Here is a 20223-nt window from a genome sequence, read left to right on the forward strand (position 1 = left end):
GTCGTTGTTACACCATCATAGCGGCAGCCACAAAAGCCAAATACAGTGGTACCTCAGGTTAAGTACTTAATTTGTTCCGGAGGTCCGTTCTTAACCTGAAACTGTTCTTAACCTGAAGCACCACTTTAGCTGCCGCCGCACCGCCGGAGCACGATTTCTGTTCTCATCCTGAAGCAAAGTTCTTAACCTGAAGCACTATTTCTGGGTTAGCAGAGTCTGTAACCTGAAGCATCTGTAACCTGAAGCGTATGTAATCCGAGGTACTACTGGAATAAAGGGTGGTGTGGAGTGGTGGGCATTAAAGAGACTTCAAATATTGATTCTTGAAGTTAGTGGGGCTTAATTGTCATGGCTTCACCCAGAGTGCCAGGGGAATGGTAGCTTTGTTAAGAGGCAGAGAACTCTGCCAGAGGTCCCAGCTCCTACACAACAAATAAACAGGTTGGAACCACTTGACACTCTTGGCTCACTCCCAAAAAATTTCCGGGAATTGTAACTGTGTCATGATGATACATATCCCTAAAACACTGTTTCCCAAAGTTTCGAGAGCTGAGTCACATTCTTTTTCTTTTCCTTGAGTGAAATTGAAGGCACACTTCGTTCCTACTCCCCCAAAGGCTTTACATTTTTAGAGTGTGCAAAATAATAATAATAATAATAATAATAATAATAATAATAATAATAATAATAATAATTTATTTGTATCCTGCCCTCCCCGGCCAAAGCTGGGCTCAGAGAGGCTAACAACAAGTTAAAAAAAGCACAGCGTACATAAAATCACACAATCAATTAATTTAAATACATTCTAAAATCAATTCAGAATCAAATTAATGGCAACCATTGAGTTACAGTTCTGTGAGGATTGCAGAAGGGGGGGGGTCAGACTGTGCCTTGGCCAAAGGCCTGGTGGAACAACTCCATCTTGCAGGCCCTGTGGAAAGATGTCAAGTCCCGCAGGGCCCTGGTCTCCTGTGACAGTGCATTCCACCAGATCGGGGCCATGGCCAAAAAAGTCCTGGCTCTGGTTGAGGCCAGCCTAACCTCCCTGTAGCCCAGGATCTCCAAGATGTTTTTATTTGAAGACCGTAAGGACCTCCATGGGACATACCAGGAAAGGTGGTCCCATAGGTACGAGCGTCCTAGACCGTTTAAGGCTTTAAAGGTTAAAACCAGCACCTTAAACCTGATCCTGTACTCCACCGGGAGCCAGTGCAGCTGGTATAGCACTGAGTGAATGTGATCCCGTGGCAAGGACCCCGTAAGGAGTCTCGCCGCTGCATTCTGCACCCGCTGGAGTTTCTGGGTCAGTCTCAAGGGCAGTCCCACGTAGAGTGAGTTACAATAATCAAGCTTGGAGGTGACCATCGCGTGGACCACAGTGGCTTGGTCAGGGTGAGAGACGTAAGGAACCAACTGCTTAGCTTGGCGGAGATGAAAAAATGCCGCCTTTGTTATAGCTGCAACCTGTGCCTCCACAGAAAGGGAGGTGTCAAAGATTACACCCAAACTCGTAACGGACAGCGCTGGCACTAATTGCGCCCCCGCAAGAGATGGGAGTTGGCCCATTTTGTGCAATTCCCCCTAACTAGAAGGAAGGAAGCTCACAGAAGTGATTCATGCATCATCTCAAAGGGAGACACCTTGGAGGGCAGGTAATTCTGCTACACCTCTGTATCAGGAATGAGGCAAGCTCAGATCAGCGAATGCAAAGAAACAGGGGGCTGCCTTCTCTAAGGGTAGGTACTGTGAGCTCACAGAGCTTTTAATTACTTCATTAACCGACTTTATTTGTAATGGTGCACTAGCAGTTCCTAGAAGAAGGCATGGATGAATCGGTTCATTTCGGTTTCTCAATTTTCCCGTCTTAAATTCAGTTCTCCATCTTTCTGCAGCACTTAAAAAGAAAATGTCATGAAAATTCACCAGCAATTTATTGCAACTTTCTGCTAACATGTTGTATGCAGTTTGGGCTCCCATGCAGATTTTTGCAAGCTCTTCTCTCTAATACAATTTTTTTATGTTATTTGAACTAATGTATGCATTTTAATGCACAATTCCCCCTAAGACAAATTTCCCCTGTGTACACATTGGTTGAAGAAGTGCAACACAACATTCAGAGAAGCGTGAATTTCATAGGATAGCTGTGTTCCATTCGCGTATTGGTTTGATGAGTACAAAATAGGTAGTCTTTAAAATACAAACAAAATCAAATCCCTCCCCCATCTCCACCCAGGAGTACTTGGTTTGAAGCAAAGCCTGTTGAACTCACTCAAAACTCATTTAAATCTGTAGTCTGAAGAGGCAGCTGGCAGCTACATTCACATTTACTTCCCCCCCCCATCTTGTTCTTTCATCTTACTCATTTGCAATTGCTTCCAAAATTTGTCCTTCCAGATAACAAAGTAAAAAAACAAGGTATTCTGTTCTCTGATCCCATGGGGTTGTTGCGTCTCCCTGAAAAACGGCATATGAATCAGAAAATTTTATTTTTAGGTTTTGCTAAAACAAGCAGACTCTCTCCTCTTGCTGCTGCTGACGTGCCCCTTTCCTTCCTGCTAAATTTCTAGGGAAATACTGGGTGAGTACATACATACAATGACATTGATTTCTAGCTGTGAAAACTACAGTACTGCCTGTTTTCAAGGATAACTAATGAAGGATACTGCTCCAAAGGGAGAAGGTATGGGTTTATACCTAGGCAGCATCTTAAAAAGCAGAAACATCGCCTTGCCAACAAAGGTCCGTATAGTTAAAGCCATGGTTTTCCCAGTAGTGATGTATGGAAGTGAGAGCTGGACCATAAAGAAGGCTGATCGCCGAAGAATCAATGCTTTTGAGTTATGGTGCTGGAGGAGACTCTTGAGAGTCCCATGGACTGCAAGAAGATCAAACCTATCCATTCTGAAGGAAATCAGCCCTGAGTGCTCACTGGAAGGACAGATCCTGAAGCTGAGGCTCCAATACTTTGGCCACTTCATGAGAAGAGAAGACTCCCTGGAAAAGACCCTGATGTTGGGGAAGATGGAGGGCACAAGGAGAAGGGGACGGCAGAGGATGAGGTGGTTGGACAGTGTTCTCAAAGCTACAAACATGAGTTTGAGCAAACTGTGGGAGGCAGTGGAAGACAGGAGTGCCTGGCGTGCTCTGGTCCATGGGGTCACGAAGAGGCGGACACGACTAAATGACTAAACAACAACGGTTTATTGGGTGTTCATAGTTACAGCTGCTATTGAAATTTTAAATAATAATGACAAAACATTGATTTCCTTGCAACTACATGTTTTCATATAAGGCTGCAAAGATTCCTCGATTTAATAAAGTGCTATCTTTGCATCAGTGGTGTAAAAAAAAAAAAAGGTGGGGGGGCTCTTGAAAGAAATGCTAGGTCCCTCCAGCTGTTGTAGGACTACAACTCCCATCATCCCTAGCTAACAGGACCAGTGGTCAGGGATGATGAGAGTTGTAATACAACAACATCTGGAGACCCAAGTTTGAGAAACACTGTGTGCATTGGTGGAGGTAGACAATTTGGAGGGAGAGTTCACAAAGGGATGCTGAAAAAACCAACATGCTAGGTTGTCATTGACAACTTTGGATTCAAATGGTGTTTGGGTCAGCTGTTTGTGTGCTTTTGTATTTTATGATTTGATTTCCCATGGAGAATGGGGAGGAAGGCAGGGCTTTGTGTCATATCTTGGATATACCAGCAGGAACGGTGGGTGTCAAGTGTGAGAGAAGAACAGCATCCATTTTGTGCCGATACTGCCCTGCCGTTTTGCAGTCTTTGCCCTTGAGCAAGTCGTTTTCAGAGCACTGAATTTTTATGGGGGTGAAATGGCTGTTGCTATGGGCCGCCTTATGGGACATGGGTGGCCCTGTTGGTTAAACCACAGAGCCTAGGACTTGCTGATCAGAAGGTTGGCGGTTCAAATCCTGTTGCTCGATCCCTGCTCCTGCCAACCTAGCAGTTCAAAAGCACGTCAAAGTGCAAGTAGATAAATAGGTACCGCTCTGGTGGGAAGGTAAATGGCATTTCCGTGCGCTGCTCTGGTTCGACAGAAACGGCTTAGTGATGCTGGCCACATGACCCGGAAGCTGTCTGCGGACAAACGCCAGCTCCTTCGGCCTATAGAGCGAGATGAGTGCCACAACCCCAGAGTCGGTCACGAATGGACCGCCTTTATGGGCCGCCTACAAAGCCAGTGCCCCAGAAATGGCAATGAGAAATTGGCCAGGAGGGCAGAGACAGATTTCATATTACCGCCTGCAGGGCAGCCATCCAACCAGGAACAACAGGGGCTCGAGGCTAGGAGTCACTAGCTGTTGCCCAGGCAAGGGAAGCGAAGACACCTCAGCACCAGCCTGAGCACTAGGCCTTGCTGCCTCCAGTGACAGTAGCAGCAGATGAGCAGAGTTCATGCCTCTGCCCTACAACGCGTACAGTAGAGAGGCAGAACAGAAAATGGCTAAGTGGTCCATTTCTGCTTCTTTGCCAAAGCTGTCTCACCCACCTGCCCTCTGCTCCTTCCCTGTGAGGAATGTTTTTCCTGAGTCACCACTTTTTCAGGAAGGAACAGGTGTGCTGTCCCCCCCCCCTTGCCAATTCCCCACTTCCTCCTCCTTTCCTGGGATGCAGATATGAATAACTATTTTTAAAAAAGCAAAGGGCATGTTAAAGATTCCACTGCCGCCTGGAGAAAACCTCTCCCTGGGCGATTACTGATTTTCAAAAGCCACTTCAGTCAAAGGGAGAAAGCCAGAAAACCGTAAAGTAGCAATGACAGAAGGAAGCCCTTAGATTTGTGTATAAAGTTAAAGGGACCCCTGACCATTAGGTCCCGTCGTGGCCGACTCTGGGGTTGCGGCGCTCATCTCGCTTTATTGGCCGAGGGAGCCAGCGTACAGCTTCCAGATCATGTGGCCAGCATGACAAAGCCGCTTCTGGCGAACCAGAGCAGCACACAGAAACGCCGTTTACCTTCCCGCCAGAGTGGTACCTATTTATCTACTTGCACTTTGACGTGCTTTCGAACTGCTAGGTTGGCAGGAGCAGGGACCGAGCAGTGGGAGCTCACCCCGTCGTGGGGATTCAAACCGCCGACCTTCTGATCAGCAAGTCCTAGGCTCTGTGGTTTAACCCACAGCGCCACCCCCCATCCCTCAGATTTGTGTACTTAGCAGTACCAGTGAAGGCAGGTATCTTCCCCGTTTCTGAACTGGAGGACAGTATTCAGAAAGGGAAAACCACTGAGCATAGGAGCCAATTCAATGCCCCAATCTAGATTAAGGATGCTACAATTTTCTTGAAATTACAAGAAAGGAGATCTGGACTTAACATCAGGAAGAACTGTTCCACAACAGTGGAACTGTTTCTCTCAGGTGGTTGGGGCCTCTCCTTCCTTGTCTGTCAAAGATGCTTTTGCTGACATTCCTGCATTGCAGGGGATTGGACTGAATGACCCTGAGGGTCCCTTTCAACTCAACTCAAATTCTATTATTCTATTATTTTAAAGAAAAGGAGATGTCTCCTTTGGTGCTGAGATCTCCTCACAGTGCTATTTAAGAGTTGCTGGGAGAAGGAAACCCTTGTGCTCTGTTGCTTGCAAACCGAGCAAGGAGGAAACAGAGGGGGAAGTGCTCAAGAGGGGGAAATGGGAAAGGAGGGTGCAGAGGAGGATGAGTTATGGGGTTACAGGGTGCGCTGGGGAATGGGATCTAAAAAGGGGGTGCAGAGAGAAAAGGGGGAAAGGGAAAAGAGGGGCTGCAGAAAGTGTGTGTGGTGGAGAAAATGAATGATAGTGGGGGGTGTTGTACCTTGCTGTGGAGCACCTGCGGGGTGAAACTTAAGGAAAAGCGAATTGGGTGCGAAGAGAGGTCGGGAAGCACCTGTGGCGATGCTGAGAAAGGAGAGGAGGGGATTAACCGAGACCCTGGCAGGGGGGAAAAAAAAGGAAAGGCTCCGATGGCAACAGAAATGCAGCGAGGCGCCTCCGTCCGAGTTCCTGAAATGCAAAGGCGGCCCTCGGCATGTATATCATTGCATGCAAAAATCTCTCCCTGCTCCGGGCAGCGGGATGTTTGGGGAGGGGGGAGGGAGGCGGGCTGCGAGAGGAGGGGCGATTTTGCGGCAGGAAGAGGAGCTGCCGCTGCTCCCTGCAGCCGGGAAATCCTCCTTCGCTTGCACACAAAACACACACACAGCCTCGGCTTTGCCCGGGCGGCGATCCTTGCTCAGCCGGTGGAGAAGGGAGGTCCCCCTTTGGCACGCTAGGAAGGCTTGGTTTGATGGCGCTGCAGCCGGGAGCCTGGGAGGTAAGAGTTCCCTTCCTCGCCGCCATCCTCCTCCTCCTCCTCGCCTCTTCCATTCATTGCTGGGTTTGCAGCCCCAGCAGCTGCGGGGTCCGGGTTGCGGCGCCGCAAAAGGGCGAAGCGGAGTTTCCTCTGCGCCGCTGCTCCCCAAAGTGACGTTTGTTCATTGATTCGAAAGCAGGTAGGCGCGCGCGCTTCCTTTTGCGCCGCGTGAGAGCTTGCAGCGCGAGAAACTTTCCCCTGCAACCTGGGGTGTGTGTGTGTGTTTGTGTGTTGTGTGTGTGTGATCGGCCTCGGGGGGGGGGGGGCGCTCCCATCCGAGGCCGAGAGAGCTCATGGGAAGCGGGGACTCGCTTCGCCCAGCAGAAAAGGCCATGCGCCCCTCGCTTCCTTGCGCCCGGACGCGCCGCTTTCCTGGAAGAGTCTGGCAAGACTTCGAGGTTTTCTCTCTCCGTGCATTTGGCGTGGGTGCTTTGCTCCGCGACGCTTATACACACGTGTTGCGTGTTCCCCACCCCCGCAGCTGTTTCACTCTCTTCCGAGGTTCACGTGGCGAGCGCCGAAGCACAGTAAGCAAGGTAGCCTTTTGTTAAAGGCTTCCAGGGGGTTGCATTGAACTGAATGCAGTGCGGTGCATTTCGTGAAACGTGCCCGGCAGAGCAGATGGTTGGCCGAAAGAAGTCGCCGGGCATTTCTTGCCAGTAAGTTCCCTGCAACGTTACAAGGTTGGCGTGGTTCGGCTGTTCCGGGGCGAGGTTTTCCTTGGGTGAGCGGGGCGAATGTATCTACTCCGAAGCACATGGCTTGCTAAAAAGCAAAGGGGGAAAAAAAGCTCTAGTAGCGCTGCCCAGACGTCTGACTGGACCTTGATCTTGCCAATATCCTGTGCTTTAAAAACCAGATTCCTCATAAGCTGTATAAAAGACGAGAGAGGGTTTTACGGAAAAGCTGTGAAAGTCCAGACTGTAATTAGATATGGTGCAATAACCATATTCCACATTTCTTTCAACTTGGCAGTGTTCCTGATCCTTTCCCATCTGCCTGTTGCAGGATTGCAGAATATACAAGTGTTATTTGGTGTTTTTAGACTGCAACCCCACTCTCAGTGCCCTGGAAGGAAGTCCCATTGAACTCAATGGGTTTTATTTCTGGGTGTACATGTTACTGGATCACAGTTCCCTTTTGAAGTTGCCAATTTCCTTGACTCTTCAGCTACTGCTGCTTGTCAGCCTAACATTTTACAACTGCGAGTACAAACATTGTTAGTGTTTATTAATTACCAAAGAACCGTTTTATTAAAGTTTTGTCAAGCCTTTACTAAGTGTGCCCCCCAGAAAGGCAAATAGAGCCCACCGTGCATGGATTTCCTGTAGGGGCATGATACACCTGTTATTGCTACCTGTCTGAGACTGCAATAAGGGAGAGGAGGGTCAAATACTTGACAGGCCACAGGGCACGCCTTGCGGGCTGCATTTAGGCTGGGGAATCACAAGCTGCAAATCTGGTGTTATTGATCTTATACAGAGGACTCAGCTATACAGCTGCAAATGAAACGTTTTAAGTGTGTTGTAAAGTGCATTATACAAATGCGACACTAGATGGCGCTGGTGAGGTATGAGAAATTCAATATATTTTTCAAAACTTTTTTTTTTTTAAAAAAAGCATTTTCACAACGTTTTTTTATATGTGTGTAGATTACAATAGAGTGTTTTGAAGTCAGTGTAGTGATCCCAGGGAATACCCTCCCCCCCCCCCCCGGCCGTGATTGTGATCAGTGGGCATGATCCAACTGAAGCTTAAGTACACTTGGATTCCATTGATTCCATATCATGGAATCATAGGGTTGGAAGGAACCCTAAAGATTGTCTCGTCCAACCCCCTGCGATGCAGGAATATACAGCTGTCCCAAATGGGAGTTGAACCTGCAACCTTGGCGTTATCAGTACCATGCTCTTACCAACTGAGCTAAAGATGCCGGAAGATACAGAAAGTTCAGCAGGTTCTTAAATCCCCCATGAATATTTGCTTAAGATGGATTTTACCCCAATGTGTTAGGATTCAGATGATACCTGGATAATTGACTGTAGCTTGCTTCTGGACTTTAGACGGCAATCCTCACTGAACACAGGGGGGCTTATTTCTGAATAAGACATACAAAGAACTGCACTGCTAATTTCCTACATTGTGGAACTGGTCCAGATAAAGTTGGTCCTGCTTCAGCCTCTTTGAAATCAGTGGGACTTAGTTGATTTCAGTGGGACATAACTGCAGCTATTACTTGCAGTGATAAATAATAATTTAAATGTTTCTGCAGGCACAGGGCCTTCTCAGTAGTGGCACCTGCCCTGTAGAACACCTTCCCACCAGATGTCAAAGAGAAAAACAACTACCAGACTTTTAGAAGACATCTGAAGGCAGCCCTGTTTGGGGAAGCTTTTAATGTCTGATGGACTATTGTATTTTAATACCTCACCATGGACGAGAAAACACGAGGAGCATCCTTTAGGAAGTTTTCCTGTACTGGGCCCATTGAAATCTATGGAGTTGCACAAGAGTAACCACGAACATCTGTGCAGCTGTCATTGATTTCAATGGGTCTTGTTCAAAAAAACTTCTGGGGGAATTGTGCTCACACTAATATAGTGCCAAACCTGTGGTATTGACTGATCATTTGCTTTGCAAAACTTCATTCATTTTCATGCCAACTTTTCAATAGTTGAATAATAGCTATTAATAAATATATGTTTTGTAGGTGGCTTAGAATAGATTCTCAGTTTGGATGATTTCTGCCCGAGGAAAGCTTTAATGAAACTGAAGAAACAAAAATGTAACTTGCATCTCCCTTGCATATTACCCATTGTATGAGCCATATTTTAAAGCTCAGCATAAATTTACATTTAAAGCATGGATTTGATTATATCCCCAGCTCCAAAATAGCCTGATTATGCAGATTTGGCACAAAGATGATGCCAGTTAAAATGTAAGTCGGCCAGGAAAAGTTACATTAACACTGATAGGGGCAGGGAGCAATCAGTATCTGAGCTGTCAGTATAGAAAATCAGTGTATATATTTTTACTGGGCCTGCAAGAGTGATTCATCGCTGATGGGATTAGGAATGATACCAAAAGTTAAAATTGTAATGAAATGGTACTTTGAACAGGGTGGCTACTACAGAAGTGATACAATAGTGAATGTTGCATAGAAGGCTGAAGTGCTGAGTAGTTATTTGCCGCCATAGTTTTTTATTTATTTTTATTGATTTTAACATATAAATTATAAAATGTACCACAAAACTTATCACTTATACAATCTTTTTAGACTTCCATCAGCACCTCTGATGATCCACCGTTTTAACCACTTCTTATGCATTTCTTAACTTTATATTGCCTTTACATCTCTTAACAAATCATCCTTCTCCTCCTCCAATTTTGCAATACTTCCAAAAATGCTCCTCACAAAACTTCTTGCAAACCTACAAACATCGTCTGATCTTCGCAAATACTTTTCAAGTCATCTGTAAATTTACTCGAGTCTTCCGTGAATTTCTGGTCCCGCCGGTTTCGAATCGTTCCTGTTAGTTTATCTAGTTCTTAATAGTCCATTGACTTCATTCTCCATTCTTCAATCGTCTGTAATATTTGCCGCCCTAGTTAATTGGAACCATCCACCACCCATGTAGAAAGGTGCTGTATATCTGAGGGTTAAAAGTTGAGGATGTTTAGAGGATTCCCTGCTTATGAGTTCCTAGAGCTGGGTTGGATAGCCAGTGGGAAGTCTTAGAAACTCAGAAATAAAAGCTGGACACCAAATGGCTCCTTAAACCAAGGTTACAGTCACCAAAACCAAATGTATAGTTGTCATTTTTCGGCAATTTAGCTCCAGTACCTTATTTTTCAAATCATGGACTGTGATTGCTTATCCGTTAAACATCTGACTTGTTCAGACGACGACCTTGAGCTAGGTTACGAACTTGGAGAACTTAAAGAAGAAAAGTCACTTTATCCAGGGAAAGCCCACGTCTATATTGGCCTATACTGTACCTACCTCTTTTTCTTAATGGTGGCATGGACCATTTGTATCAAAGGAAGATTCTTCACAGCTGTGAGCAGTGCAGTGGGGTGAAGTGAAGACAAGCTACAACAATGAACTATAATGTTGTTCACTGCTCCTCCTCAGGCTGCCCAGAAAAAGCATTTTGGTTCCTGAAATTCATTGTGATTGTGCAAATAAAATATAATAATAATAATCTGGGACACGGGTGGCACTGTGGGTTAAACCACAGAGCCTATAATTTGCCGATCAGAAGGCCGGCGGTTCGAATCCCCGCGACGGGGTGAGCTCCCGATGCTCGGTCCCTGCTCCTGCCAACCTAGCAGTTCGAAAGCACCTCAAAGTGCAAGTAGATAAATAGGTACTGCTCCAGCGGGAAGGTAAATGGCGTTTCCGTGCGCTGCTCTGGTTCGCCAGAAGCGGCTTGGTCATGCTGGCCACATGACCCGGAAGCTGTACGCCGGTTCCCTTGGCCAATAAAGCGAGATGAGCACCGCAGCCCCAGAGTCGGTCACGACTGGACCTAATGGTCAGGGGTCCCTTTACCTTTACCTATCTGAAATTACAGAAAGTTAACAAATGGAAGATCAAGACAGAATGTAAACAAATGATGGTTATCAATCCATCAAGTTTTGAACATCAGCTGTCTTTGCCATAACTTCTATATTGTCCACTTCTGCAACATGGAAACAGGTAGCTGACTTTGCAAGGACCCCACAAGAAACATGCCCATTTAAGGAAAAATTCCCCTTCTAATCCTATTTCTCTTACTCTATCGTGTCCGACAGTTAAAAAAATTCATTTAATACAGGATTTACTGCAGCCTTGGAAATAAATCCACAAAATGACATGCCAGCGAAAGTTGTTACCAGCCCACTCACACCCACTCCATGTTAGTCATTTGTGCCTCAACCAGAAAAAGGAACCAACTTTTATGAAGCTTCCCTGCCTATTTGCCTGGAGGCAATTGTTACTCACCACAGGTGACCAGCTGAATAGCAAGTTACTAAGCCAGATTTATTGCTACTCAGACCATGAATGCTGTATATCCAGTCAAATGCATTCAATTTGTCAGAAGTTGTTTCTTTTTGTTTTCGAATGTATTTCTTATCAATAAAAAAAGCCCGGCGTGCTGAGAGCAAAATTTTGATTCTGAAAGTGTGGGCTAGAGAAAAAACTTTCAGAACCTGGATAGCTCAGTTGGTTAGAGTGTGGTGCTGATAACACCAAGGTTGCAGGTTCAATCCCCACATGGGAGAGTTATAGCGCCTGCTATGACTGTAGAGAGGGACGTGGATCGCGCTGTGGGTTAAACCACAGAGCCTAGGACTTGCTGATCAGAAGGTTGGCGGTTTGAATCCCCGCGACAGGGTGAGCTCCCATTGCCCACCTAGCAGTTGGAAAGCACGTCAAAGTGCAAGTAGATAAATAGGTACCGCTCTGGCGGGAAGGTAAACGGTGTTTCCGTGCGCTGCTCTGGTTCGCCAGAAGCGGCTTAGTCATGCTGGCCACATGACCCGGAAGCTGTACTCCGGCTCCCTTGGCCAATAAAGCGAGATGAGCGCCGCAACCCCAGAGTCGGCCACGACTAGACCTAATGGTCAGGGGTCCCTTTACCTTTACCTTTATGACTGTAGAGACCAGGGGTCAGCAAACTTTTTCAGCCATGGGCCGGTCCACTGGCCCTCAGAGCATGTGGTGGGCTGGACTATATTTTGAAAAGAAAAAAATTAACGAATTCCTGTGCCCCACAAATAACCCAGATATTTTAAATAACAGCACACATTTTACTCATGTTAAAACACCAGGCAGGCCCCACAAAGAACCCAGAGATGCATTTTAAATAAAAGGACACATTCTACTCATGTAAAAAAAAGCTGATTCCTGGACCATCCGCGGGCCAGATTGAGAAGGTGATTGGGCCGCATCCGGCCAATGGGCCTTAGGCTGCCTACCCCTGGTAGAGACCAGTACAGGAGAGACATGTTTCATTGTAGCTGGGGCGGATGAAGGCATCCGGTTTTGCTGCTAAAGATGAACTATGGTGCTTCTCTCTGTGGTCTTCCCAGGGACCATTCCTCCTCTGGTCATGGCTGTGGATAATAATAATAATAATAATAATAATAATAATAATAATAATAATTAATAATAATAATAATAGTTTATTATTTATACCCCACCCATCTGGCTGAGTTTCCCCAGCCACTCTAGGTGGCTCCCAATCAAGTGTTAAAAACAGTACAGCATTAAATATTAAAAACTTCCCTGAACAGGGCTGCCTTCAGATGTCTTTTAAAGATAGGATAGTTGCTTATTTCCTTCACATCTGAAGGGAGGGTGTTCCACAGGGTGGGTGCCACTAGCGAGAAGGCCCTCTGTCTGGTTCCCTGTAACCTCACTTCTCGCAATGAGGGAACCGCCAGAAGGCCCTTGGCGCTGGATCTCAGTGTCGGGCTGAACGATGGGGGTGGAGACGCTCCTTCAGGTATACAGGGCCGAGGCCGTTTAGGGCTTTAAAGGTCAGCACCAACACTTTGAATTGTGCTCGGAAACGTACCGGGAGCCAATGCAGATCTCTCAGGACTGGTGTTAGGTGGTCCCGGTGGCCACTCCCAGCCACCAGTCTAGCTGCCGCATTCTGGATTAATTGCAGTTTCCGGGTCACCTTCAAAGGTAGCCCCACGTAGAGCACACTGCAGTAGTCCACGACCTGACTGTCTTGTCTCCAAGCACCACAATGGTCTGCAATGGATTCCCATACGGCTGGGTTAATGTAATATTGCCAGCCTTCATGTCACATTTCATGTCCTTGGGGATCCCGCCATCCTCCTTTCTGTGTACATGACCAAGGCAGCATAGATGTTGCTGAGACACAAGTGTCTGGGAATGTGGGCCTGGAAGAGCACATCTTTGTTTGAGATTTGGTTTTCCATGACGTCACAAGTTCCAGCCAATTAGTGCTGTGCACATCGAGCTTTTCCTTTGGTCACAAGGAACCAGTTTTTTTCTGTGCTCGGTTACCTTGATGAGATTTCTTCCCATGGGCATCTTGTTGGCCATTGTGGTGCTAGACTCGATAAGCCTTTCAACTGATCCAGCGGTACTCATACAGTATGTTATTTTCTTAATATAGAAGGAAATATTGTGTATCCCGTAAGGCAAAGACTTGGGAAGGACTTCAGCTCCCTAGTTGGCAACTAATTATGCAGTATTATTAGAAGATGGGCCTACGTTTTAAAACTATTTCCAAATAGATATTGGAAACGTCAAGCTTCAGGCCACTTAACTTCAGAATAATTGTACTAATGAGTGGAACTAATTCCAAATAGATAATTATCTGTCTGCCTGTCTCTCCATCCTTTAGTTGTCTTGTGTCGTTTGATTGCTCAGTTGAAACAGATGTTAATTACCCTTTCTTTTCTTTCTTGCCCCTTCTCTTTCTTTGTGCATTCAGTAACAATACATTTTTCAATTAATCATCATCAGATTTTTTGATTAGCAGTGTGGCTAGTTTTTAAAATGAGGGCAATTAACATTTTCCATTATAATCCTTTTGTCTTCTTCTTTCTGATCCAATTACTAGAATGAAAAGAGAATTTTGATCCTTCTAGGGGCGGCGGCATTCAGGGATCTAAAACAATTAACTGCTGTACCGTGAACTAAAAGCCATAATTTGGGGGAGGGGTTCTGGAAAAAGCAAACATGGAACATTTTTAGAGCTCCTCATAAAATAATCGCAACCAAATGACTATACCTCCCATTTGCTGGATTGTAGGTTTTTCTTTCTTAGTTGTGACTGAAACACACCCAACATATGGTAAATTGGATAATCAGCTTAAGTAACATAAGCATTTTCCACACAGTATACGGTAAATAAAGCAATGATTTCTTGAATTGAGAATGATGGATAGGAAGGAAATAATAAAATGTTTTCATGTCATTTTAAACCATAGTTAAACTAAATTATGGTGTAAATCTTAAAAAGCAGACACACCACCTTGCCAACAAAGGTCCATATAGTAAAAGCTATGGTTTTCCCAGTAGTGATGTATGGAAGTGAGAGCTGGACCATAAAGAAGGCTGATTGCCGAAGAATTGGTGCTGGAGGAGACTCTTGAGAGTCCCATGGACTGCAAGAAGATCCAACCTATCCATCCTGAAGGAAATCAGCCCTGAGTGCTCACTGGAAGGACAGATCGTGAAGCTGAGACTCCAATACTTTGGCCACCTCATGAGAAGAGAAGACTCCCTGGAAAAGACCCTGATGTTGGGAAAGATGGAGGGCACAAGGAGAAGGGGACGACAGAGGACGAGATGGTGGGACAGTGTTCTGGAAGCTACCAGCATGAGTTTGACCAAACTGTGGGAGGCAGTGGAAGACAGGAGTGCCTGGCGTGCTCTGGTCCATGGGGTCACGAAGATTCGGACATGACTAAACGACTCAACAACAACAACAACAACAATGGTGTGAATCTGAATGTGCAGCTGATCTTCATTCCTCTTGTGCTGCCAGGACGCAAACCATGGCTTGGCTTTTGGTTTGTTACCTCCAACCAAACCACAAGCCGTAAGCGAAGAATAAATCTTGGTTACAGCACATGACTCATTTAGGGAGAAGGAAACCACAACTCTGTTTTCAGAGGTCCCTTCCATCGGCAGCAACAGGGGCGGTGGACACCAGCTTGCATTTACATTTACACCATAGTTTAATTTAACTATGGTTTAAAAGTGACATGTGGACCTGGCCACTGGGCTGCTGTAGCTGTTATCTAGTTTAAGGATTTGTATGGTGAAATGAAATCTTAAAATAATTGTTTCTTCTGCTGCCCTCATATTTATTACTATGTATATCATATCCCACTTTCTCCTCCCTTTGTGGAGACTGGAAGCAGAGTTAAATCAATTTACTGATTTTGTAATTCATATTATTTCCTGAAGGCTTGTTCCTTAGCATGTTAGATCAATATAAATTCATACGTACTGAACTTAGGGCTGTAGGCTAGCTTTGTAGTGTGGTCCTTTGCTTGGGCAAAGCACACGGAGCAAGGCCGATAGCGGGCAGAAAGAAAGAAGCAGGAAAAATAGCCATACAACACACACATCCTTGCTACCTGTCCCCCTTTACAAAAAGAAGAAAGAAACCACTTTTAAAAACCAAATACACCTTTTATATTGTTCATCAATGGCAATAGGGAGCTGGACCTTTCCACCGAGTTTTCCATGAATTTTACTGTTTGTGTGGGTAGATTCACATAGACTATGAAAGACCATAATCTTTTTTGGAGAGGAATGGGCAACTGGGAACACTTTGTGTATCAGTTATTTGCCACACAGGGAACTTTGGCACACTTCCCGCACTGGTTTGACAAAATAGGTGATCCTTTTGGTTTCATCGCTGCTGTTCCTATTACTCTAATCATAATGCCAGAGTCTTTGTAAACCTTATGTAAAGTAGGAAATACATGCACAAAGGTCCAAGTAGGAGCTACGGCAGGGACACAGACATGGCAAAGTGTCGTCCATTTTGATTCAACATGGCTGCTCTACTGTCTGCGTAAAACATACCATAACTGCTGGGTGTGATGGAGGTTTTGCAGGCCTAGCAGGGCTCACATACCCTCCAATATTCCTCCGATGAAAATAGGGACATCTTGTTATGTACTGAAGTTCTCACCCTGGGCCAGCAGGGGGGATACTGTAGATAGTTTCCCTCAGGTCCACATATGCAAATAAGGGATTGAAAGTAACGTTCAGTGATTGGATAGTTACAGAAAATGGTTACTGTTGCATTCTAGTGGAGCTCTATATAAGCAGGCTGGCTGAACCCTTCAGTTCAGTTCAGTTCAGTTCTGGCCTGTGAATAAACAAGAGCTGTTTGAAGAATTGCTGTGTTGTCTGATATGTTCACCCACAACTTAACACATCCAGTGCTATTTTTGTAGAAAAAGATGCGCAGAAACACAGCATGAACTCCTCTCTTGTTCTCTTAGAATGGCAACGGTACCCACCTGAGAGGTGCAGGGACTGAGTTCCAGTGAGTTCTGGCTGGAAAAAAATGCCCTGGAGATGGCCTATTCCATTACCCTCCAACATTTCTCCAATGAAAATAGGGACGTCCTAAGGGAAAACGGGACATTCCGGGATCAAATCAGAAACCAGGAAAGCTTCTGCAATCCACGACTGTTCTTGGAAAATAGGGACACCTGAAAGGCCTGGGTTGAGATTAACACACAATGTGTCTTTGTGAGCAGTCATAGTGCTCATTAGTGATATATCTGGTTACTTCTCAATGTTTTTTAAGCCATAGAGAAATTGGCTTCTTTTTGCGGCAGACAGTGATACGTATGTTTGTCAAGTTCCTGTTTGATTCATGCTGAAACTATTTCTTCCGCTGCCCAACCCATTCCTATGTGCTCTTTACTTTTCCACTATATTTGCAAAGGCGGTGTGACCAGGTCATAGAACGAATCTCATACCCCAGATATATGAAACTTATCTCCAGATGGACAATAGGCATTGTATATTTCTAGATACTTATTGTTAAGGTCATAGCTGTGGAATGTGCAAAAAACAACAACAACCCAGCCTGAACACCTTGAACACAGTCCAGAAAAAGTCAAGCGCTTGGAGGTCCCAGTGATCTCAGTGGAGAAGCCAAACACCTGTTTTAGTTTTCCTTGTTTTTTGGGAATATTCCCTAAGGGTCTTCCACCTTGAGATTTGTCGTTAGGAGAGGTAAGAAGCAAAGAAGATGCAACAGGCATGAAAACTAAGAGAATTGCCTTCAGCTGTACTGTTAGGCAGAGTGAGGTGGCCACTCCAGGCAGAAGATGCTGAGGGGCAGAGAATGGACAAAGCTGTAAGTGCCGTGCAGTCTGCCCTGTATCCCCTAAGCTCACCTGCTGCCCTCAAGTGCACTCTCTGCCCCATCACCTGTGTTGTAGTCAGAGTCACTTGCTAGTCTGGTTGGCTTTTGTACGTAGAACAAGATAGGTACTACCTTGCTTTTTGATTCAGGTAGCAACATGTCTTGGGGCAGCCCCGACTATGTGTTACAAGAAAAAGGAGCCATATGTTATGTGAATTCTCTCCTTAGTATCTATAATTTCTTACCTAGTTACAGCCTGTGATTGGGGGAGGGGGTGGGACACCTCAACAAAATGCTGCCATTTTTAGTGGCAGCCTTACGTTCTCTGTAATGTGTACTTTTTTTGGCCTAAGGTTAGGCCAAAGGCTTCATAGGGAAAGTGGGTTTCCCATGCATGCGGAGCTCTGGGTGCCGTTCCTGGGGTTTCCTTTGAGAATTTTGAGTAATGGGTTTTCCATTATGAATAAAGGACATACTCCTTTAACGTGAATGGATTGTGCCACGTAAATAATACGTTGTGAAAAAGCAATGTAAGCAAACAACCATTCTAGTTAAGGCATAATGCAGTTTTTCATGTCATAGGTTGAGACACCTGTGCAGGTATCTGCATGGGGGACTGTGGGGCAGGGCTTATTACTGGAATTTAGTGAACTATCTGACACTGTATCAAGAGAAGAAGCAGTTAAGAGTCCTACAGAATTGTAGATTTGGACGGGACTATGGGGATCATCAAGTCCTTCCCCCTGCAGTTCAGGAATCTTTCACCCAACATGGGGCTCAAACCCTTGACCTGAGATTATGAGTCTCATGCTCTACCAACTGAGCTATCTGTGTGGGAACTCTGCAAGCAGCAGCAAAAAGAAGGAATTGCTCAGTTCCTGTTTTAGGGCCAGAGCAGCCAGGTGAGTCCTGTCGCCAGGCAAGGGAGGGGGTGTGACAATACCCAACGGGGAAGCATTCATGCTACAGTTATTTTTAATATCTGCACATTGTAAGATGAGCCCTACTGAAACAGACCAAAAGCCTGTCTAGTCCAGCTTCCTGTTTTCACAGTGGCCAGCCAGATCCACGGACCTGTGTGTAACTGTAGGATGTATGGAAATGTCCCCATATCCTCAGGGCAGCTCCACACTTCATCTGTGGGTGCTGTCATTTCCTTCATCAATCCCATATAGTGTTAATGACAGGCGCTCAGGCATCTTTGAATGTTCATGTTGGGGAGGATGCCTGGCATATTCAAATAGGCACTTGCACAACTCTCCTCTGCTGCTTAGGGGGTTTTCTTTGAGGGGGTGGGGCACACCAGAAAGTAGAATTAAGTTTGTGAAGGTGGGGAGGGGCAGAAATTCAGAAGGTTTTAGAGGCGTGGCATGGTGTAAAGAGCTTCCTCAAATTTCCGTGTATAAAATTAATAGCAGTGATGTGTTCTTTCTTTCCAGGTAGCTCAGTTGCACGACAGGACAAATTGTTAAGAGCCGCTACACGGAGTGCAAAATGAACAGCGAAGCTCAACATACAAGATGCAGAGGGCAGTCCAAGTGAAGCGAGTGGGATTGAAAATGTCTGCGTGTAGTGATTTTGTGGAACACATCTGGAAGCCGGGCTCCTGCAAAAACTGCTTCTGCCCCAGACACTTCCACCAGCTGCAGACGCCGCCCCTGGACCTGGGAGGTAGCTGTGGCCTCTTGCAGGATCTGAATGGAACCAGAGCCAAAGCTGAGCCTACGGCTCTGGAGGATGACGGAGTAGTTTCCTTGCCTTACTCCAAGCCAACAATTGCCGTGAAACCGACGATGATAAACTCGGATGTTGCCGATGTGTGGGCGGATGGGAACCTGAGTGCCGATATCCCACAGGTAATGATTAACAAGGGGCATGGTGTGTTTTACAAGGTTCTTCCGTTGTAAAAAAAAAAAATGTATTTGACGTAGAACAGTACTGGTATTTGTTATGGCACAATTCCTGTAATTTTTCTTCATTTAGCAAAGGAAGGTTCTGTTGTCAATGGCTTGAGATTCCACTGCTTGTCAGTAAGATTGGAAACCCTTGCAGAATTTCTGGGTGTGTTCCTAGGTTCTTAGTGGGCAACATCCTCTTGGGTTTCAGAGAAAGCCGGAAAACTTTTCATGCTTCCTCCAGGGTGAGCTCACCTGTGAACCTCCAAATGTTATTGGTCTACAAATCCCAGTCCCATCTCTGGCCTTGCTGTCTGGGGCTGCTGGAGTTGGAGTCCTGCAACGTCTGAGTGGCCACAGGTTAGCCACCCCTGACTTAAGGTAAAGGGACCCCTGACCATTAGGTCCAGTCGTGGCCGACTCCGGGGTTGCAGCGCTCATCTCGCTTTATTGGCCAAGGGAGCTGGCGTACAGCTTCTGGGTCATGTAGCCAGCATGACTAAGCCGCTTCTGGCGAACCAGAGCAGCACACGGAAACTCCGTTTACCTTCCCGCCGGAGTGGTACCTATTTATCTACTTGCACTTTGACGTGCTTTCAAACTGCTAGGTTGGCAGGAGCAGGGACCGCACAACGGGAGCTCACCCCATCACGGGGATTTGAACCGCTGACCTTCTGATCAGCAAGTCCTAGGCTCAATGGTTTAACCCACAGCGCCACCCGCATCCCTCTGCACCCCTGACTTACTTTCATGCAAAACCCTTCCCAGCTGTCATGTTAACCTTTGGATCCAGGTGAGCCCCACTGCTACCCAGAGTGACACGAGCAAGTTTTCATTTGCCCTCTTCTAGGCATCAGAACCTTCTGAGCCTGGGTGCGCGTGAGAGTCATTCAACTTCTCTCAGGCATCTTCAGCCTGGACTTTATTCCCTCAGGAAATGCAGCACTGCCTGCCTCCCAAATCCAGCATTCCTTGAGATAGGTGAATAGAACTTGAATAGGAACAGCCTCGCTGCAGAGAGTGGGGCACCCAAGAATCAACCAGCCCTCCTCATATCCTCACCCCTTAACTACACAACAATCCAAACATCAGGTGCTGGG

General features: G+C 46.0%; 1 protein-coding gene across 5 annotated transcripts in view; it reads left to right on the forward strand.

Annotated features, from left to right (window-relative positions):
- Positions 1–20223, forward strand: part of PRAG1 (PEAK1 related, kinase-activating pseudokinase 1) — an 81806-nt gene that overhangs the window by 22191 nt on the left and 39392 nt on the right. For 2 of the 5 annotated variants that reach the window (XM_081893775.1, XM_081893776.1), the window contains one exon: positions 18668–19084. In XM_081893775.1, coding sequence (XP_081749901.1) covers positions 18749–19084 — 336 coding nt within the window. In that variant the 5' untranslated portion in view covers positions 18668–18748. Of the gene's footprint in view, positions 1–6130; positions 6313–6386; positions 6491–13401; positions 13472–18667; positions 19085–20223 lie in introns of those variants that run through there. The other 3 variants (XM_081893774.1, XM_081893778.1, XM_081893777.1) reach the window with 3 other exon arrangements.

This window comes from Podarcis melisellensis, assembly GCF_964234715.1.
Source record: "Podarcis melisellensis genome assembly, chromosome: 17".
Lineage (NCBI taxonomy): Eukaryota > Metazoa > Chordata > Lepidosauria > Squamata > Lacertidae > Podarcis > Podarcis melisellensis.